At 35.1% G+C, this 5910-nt stretch overlaps 1 protein-coding gene across 1 annotated transcript; it reads left to right on the forward strand.

The window, feature by feature from the left end:
• Positions 1-910: 910 nt before the first annotated feature.
• LOC136069740 (F-box/kelch-repeat protein At1g57790-like) lies at positions 911-2341 on the forward strand. The gene has a single exon (XM_065778577.1). The coding sequence runs from the start codon at positions 911-913 to the stop codon at positions 2339-2341; it is 1431 nt and encodes a 476-aa protein (XP_065634649.1).
• The last annotated feature ends 3569 nt before the right edge of the window (positions 2342-5910 follow it).

Raw genomic sequence — 5910 nt, forward strand, 5'->3', positions numbered from 1 at the left:
ACATTTACCAATTAGGAAAAGGAATACTAGTTACATAATTGCTGAAGAGGTGCAATGTTTTGAAAAAAAATTTCTACCGTGTTGTTACCCCAAGTCAAAACCGCATAGGAATTGGATTCCTATATTGCGGTGCACGAAACCAAAAGAATCTAATCCAATGGACAAAACAATCTCCTAGAGTCCTAGTTTAACTAGGATTGTGTCATACATCAATTGCCCAAGCAAGCCACCGACTCAACACAAACCTTTTCAATATATATAGGGTGGGGTGAAGCAAACACAACACACACATAATGGAGAAAAAGGCACCACTAAAGGGAGCGAAACATAACAGATCATTGGTTGGGTCTAATAAAGCTCAAATCTTTTGCACCATATCGAATCCAAAAAATATCCCAAAAAATATCAACAGAGTTAACAAGTTTTTTGAACAAAGAGTTACCAAAGAGTATTTGGCTTCATGTTTTGGGTGGTGTGTATGTTCTTATTCATTTGGTAGTAGTACACGTAGTGATGAAGCAAATTGGCGCAGCCTCTTTCTCTTAAACCCTATTAGCCTAGAGAAACTAACACTGCCACCATTGAAGACACAAGAATCTATTGGCTATTGCCTCTTGTCGTCAAGTCCAACCGAACCTGCTGGTTGCTTGGTCATACTATTTGCAAAGCGACTTCCTTTGATCATGTACTGTCACCTTGGCGATGAAGAATGGACCAGTCTAGACTATTATTGGGAGCTGAAGCGGAGTTTCCAGGAGAGAAGCCTAAGCCGTTGGAACGGTTTGTGGCCCAAAAATTTGAAATGGCGACTTGAATGCCCTGTTTGGTGCAATGGCTACTTGTATGCTGTGACTTTCAACAAGATAGCAGCCTTGAATTTCGGATAGAGATTTTGATACCCTGGCTACCCATGTCTCGATCAAGGATAGTTTTTTCTGCTGAATATTACTTGATGGAATCTTGTGGCAAACTTTTCTCAATTGAAGTAAAGCATTACAATCACAAGCACATTGTAGGAATTGATATCCATAGATTCGATTTTTCGAAGAAGAAGCACGAGGTGTGTTCAAAGGTAGAAAGTGCTAAGGATTTGGCATTTTTTGTGAGCTTGGAATATGGCTGGGGGTTTTGTTATCCTACAGCATATACGCCCGAGATTGAAGGGAATCGTGTATATTTCACTTTGGCTAATGATGGACATAAAATTTTGTACTCATACAACATAGAAGACAAGGAAATTTCAGTCTCTTCACCTTTTCTAAATCTACCAACACTGCAATCCTCTGAGCCTGATATTGAAGAAGTACATTTACCTTACCTTTCTCCCGACTTATTTGAGCTGATTTTCCGGCGTCTATGTTTTGTTGATTATTTGCACTTTCGTGCTACCTGTAAATGGTTTCATTCTGTGGCTCCATCGATCCAATGGAGATTGGCCTCACAAAGGTTTGAAAACCTTTCTTTGTCGCCATGGCTGACTTTTCTAGAGAAAGATGGTGCTTGTGCTTTCATTGACCCAAGGTGTGGTGACAAATATTTCATCAGCTTGCCACAACCATTGAAAGAAAGCAATGTCCTTTGCGGCACAAAACATGGTTGGCTGCTATTGATAGTAGACGATGAGTCACCGTTCCTTTTCAATCCATTTACACAAGTGATTCTCCCACTACCATTCTCGGATTCTTCAATTGAGACATGCACTTCCATTGGCATTTCATCCCCTCCATGCACTTCAGAATGTGTACTAGTTGTGATTCTAAAGAAGAAGGTGGGGTTCTGTATGTTGGGGGATGAGGTTTGGACTGAAAAATTTATAAAAACCGACTTTCTGATTGATGACAATAGCCCAGTTTTCTACAGAGGAGCATTTTATTGTCTGGGTCAGAAAGGAAATCTAGCAATTCTGAAGCTAAATGATGAAGAGCAAGAGGGTACTTTTGCTGTTACTTTTGATGTCCTTACCAAGCCAAAACCACCATGCACTGGTTACATCCAAAATTTTCTTGTAGAATGTGATGGTGAGCTCTTATCAGTATTTGTGGGTCCTTTTGGAAAATGGGTTCGAGTTTTCAAGCTGAATGAATCAAAAATGACATGGATCAGGGTTGAAAGTTTGGGAGATTATATGCTTTTTCTTAGTTCCAAATCATCCTTTTCAGCGAAAGCACAAACACCAGGAATGGAAAACAAGATTTACTTTCCTAGATTTTGTGGGCAAAGCATTGTCTTCTATTCACTGGAGACAAGTAAGTATCAATCCTTTCAGAGTGAGGATGTTGTGGATTTTTATAGCTCCAGAGAAAAATTGGACTGTTGTTGGATTGAACCTAGATGGTGCTAGATCACTAAAAGTGGCCGTATGTGCCAGCCTTTGTACTTTGTACATTTTAAATGCCCCTTTTTTTTTGGGAGAAGATTCTGTTCTTGTATTTAGTACATGTAAGTTTTATTTAATTCCACAAAGTAATGTTCAAGAGTTTTTTACTTGTTTCTTTTAATTCAAGAGTTAATGTATGCTCCTTGTTAATTGTAATCGATCCCATTAAAAAGTGAATTTGCTTTGCCTTTGCGATAAGTATTGAGGCATATGGTCTTTGAAAAAGAAAAAAGTAATTACACTAAAACAGGGGGAATTCTAGCCTTTTTTACCCTTAATTTTAAAAAAAATTAGCAATATGCCCCTATTTCGAAACTATATAGGGATATGTCTCTGTTTCGATACTCGATTACCTTAAAATCGAGTTTCAATAAAATACTTGATTCATAGAAAATCAAGTTATGCCTGATCAAACTTAAAATTAAAAAAAAAAAAAATTGCATAGAACTTGAGTTTATGGAACTCGAATTCCAAAACGCCACTATAGGGCTTAAAAACGCTACTATAGGGCTCCTTAAACTGGTATGGGGCGATCACACTTATAAAAAAAATTTGCAAGAAAATGCCGCTATAAGGCTTTAAAACATCACTATCGGGCTTAAAAACGCCACTATAGGACTCCTTAAACTTGGTATGGGGCGATCACACTTATAAATTTTTTTTTTGCATAGAACTCAAGTTCCATGCAAATTTTTATTTTCATTTTTTTTTAAGTTTGATCGGGCATAACTCGATTTTCTACGAATCGAGTATTTAATTGAAACTTGATTTTAAGGTAATCGAGTATTAAAACAGGGGCACACCTCTATATAGTTTGCAAACAGAGGCATATTACCAAATTTTTTAAAAATTAAGGGTAAAATGCCAGAATTTCCCTAAAACAGGATAATTATGTATTTTTGCTTTGGTCCTATATTTCTCTTTTCATAGGTACTAGGTAGTGGCCGACCACTTTGAGGTGTGGGCTTTGTTTCAATTTTTTTTTTTACTCACGTGAACTTTGATTTAATGTGTGTCAACCCTTTTTTTCTTTTGGTGATGGATACAATGTTTTAGTGTGTACATATATATATATATATATATTTTTTTTTTTTTTTAATTTCAACAACTAACTAATTTACAATTTTTTTTTAAAAAAAATTTGTGATCGAAAGGTAAATGTTAGTATTCAAAGTTAAACCTATTTGAAAAGGACTTGAGAAGAACAAGAATCATGAGTTTGATAAACTAGAAATAACATTTGTACAACCAAGAGTCTTGTAACTCAAATGATATTATCTACTCTCCTTTGTAAGGAAAACTAAGATTCAAATCTTCTCTCTCCTTTTTCATTGTGTAACTATATAAAAAAGAAAAGAAAAGAAAGAACATTTATACTTTTGCAATCTATAGTAACAATAATTATAGAACTTTAAAATAAGTGACATCGAAAATTCTTTTAGAAGAAACTTTCATAAAATAAAAAAATAAAAAAAAATACAATTTGTATTGATTGACAAGTTTTTTTGAGAAATAATTATAACATGCTGCTAACCCCGCAGCTTGAACCCTTTCTCTCCTAGACCCTCAAGCACTTTGTGCATGGGGAGGTATTAATTCAGCTACAAGGCCTTTGGCTGCAGAAGTTTGAATTAAGGGTCAATTGAATTTATGGGAAACATTAATTAAGAGAGAGAGAGAGAGAGAGAGAGAGTAATATATATATATATAATGTGATGGTGTAATAAATGGGTAAATGCTAATTGCAAAAGGAAGGAAAAAAGAAAAAAAAAAGTTAATGTAGCCGCTGATGTAGCTTAACTAGAGCGTAGTAACAATAAATACTACGCTTCAGCTTTTAAATATGTATAGATATAGACAAATTGGGAATTTTGTGTTTATCTATTCTTCAAATTGATTGCTGAATAGTGTAATTAAGGGTCCCAATTAAATATTTGAACTCCTAATTTTCTTAATGTTTCACCGTAGGATTTAACAAAAGATATAGTAAGGTATTAGGCTTATTATTAAAATTATGGTTTTTCAATCCGGTTAGGATGTAACCAAATTGGATAAAATAATAAGTAATTGGGATATTTATTTAGGGTTTGGTAGCACCAATTGGGAGAAAACATCAAGATTTGGGATAAATCAAAGAATTAAAATCGTTAAGATTAGGACATAGGCCAAATTTTGTGCTATTGATGTTCTTAATGATTTTTTTGTCAAATTGAAGTTCCACTTATCAAATTAAGAAACCTAATTACAAGTTTGAACATCTAATTGGATGAGGTGACCAGTTGACTTTAGAATTTGAAATGAAGAAACTTGGAAAGGTGATGAAGATACTTGCTATGGAATTTGCACAAGATAGAGTGAATAGTAATGCCTTGTTCTCTGGGCTAAGAAATGAGCAACAACATTACCTTGCTTCACAAGATGAGAGAAAGAATAACTCCACATGGAAGTTGTCTCTAAGTAAATGACCAAAAGAAGATGAAAACATATCTCCACCCCTTAGAGCCTTGACAACAATCTCAGAGTCTCCTTCAAAACATGAGTGATTAAGACCTATCTCCTTCACAAACTGCACAACTTGTCTTGCAGCTAACATCTCCATAATCCCAATTGATGAAGGTTTTTTAATTTTTTCCGATTGAGCCACCATAACCTCACCTAATGAGTTCTGAACTACAACCCCAATCCTAGCTTCGTCTTGCTCTTCAAACATCGTCTCGCTCTTCAACACCAAGTAAATGACCAAAAGGGGATTTAAGTCTTAATTTTCAACCAGCTAATACAATTGATTTACAAAGCAGTAATAAATATTAAAATTAAAATTTTGAGATTAATTAGAAAGTTGCAAGAAAAAAAAGTCATGAATGTATTGTTAAAAAAATTCTTGCATGCGCATACAAGGTTTTATGAGCCCTCCCTGCAAAATTTGTGATTGAAGTTCAAAGAAATTCAAGTAGATTTTTATTTTATTTTGGTTCTACCCCACTGCACAGACACCACAAGAAGTGCTAGAACCACTAGGTTATCCCTCTAAACCCTAGTGGTTGATCTTTAAATATATCCAAGTTACACGCCTGTCTATTACACGACTTCATAATTAGGAAATGGCATCAATAGTAACATGCTAAATTGTTAATATTCCTATATTACTACTACAATTTTCTTGGTCTCTTTACACAATATGCCATGGATTCCCTTTAATCAAACCAACCATTTCTTGGCTTCTTGCAACTCCATGAATACCTTTATAGCCTCCTCAGGCTCGTTCTAATCAAATCCACCATGCAGAACCTTTTTTTCCTCCCCAATATTGACTCTCAAATAAAGCAATTGCCTTTCAAGCCGAAGGAGCAATTATTTCCACAGCTCTTCGATGACTTGGAATCTACAAAAGGATTGGGTCTTGCATTTTACACTTTCGTACCATTTGCTGATGATAATCACGGTTGATTGCACGGCTATACTAGGCAATGTATATACTATCAGAATAACATTGATGTGGTGGCCAAAACCTTTCTAATGCTGAAGTTAGAAAA

This window comes from Quercus suber, unplaced genomic scaffold (assembly GCF_002906115.3).
Source record: "Quercus suber isolate HL8 unplaced genomic scaffold, Cork oak 2.0 scaffold_186, whole genome shotgun sequence".
Classification (NCBI taxonomy): domain Eukaryota; kingdom Viridiplantae; phylum Streptophyta; class Magnoliopsida; order Fagales; family Fagaceae; genus Quercus; species Quercus suber.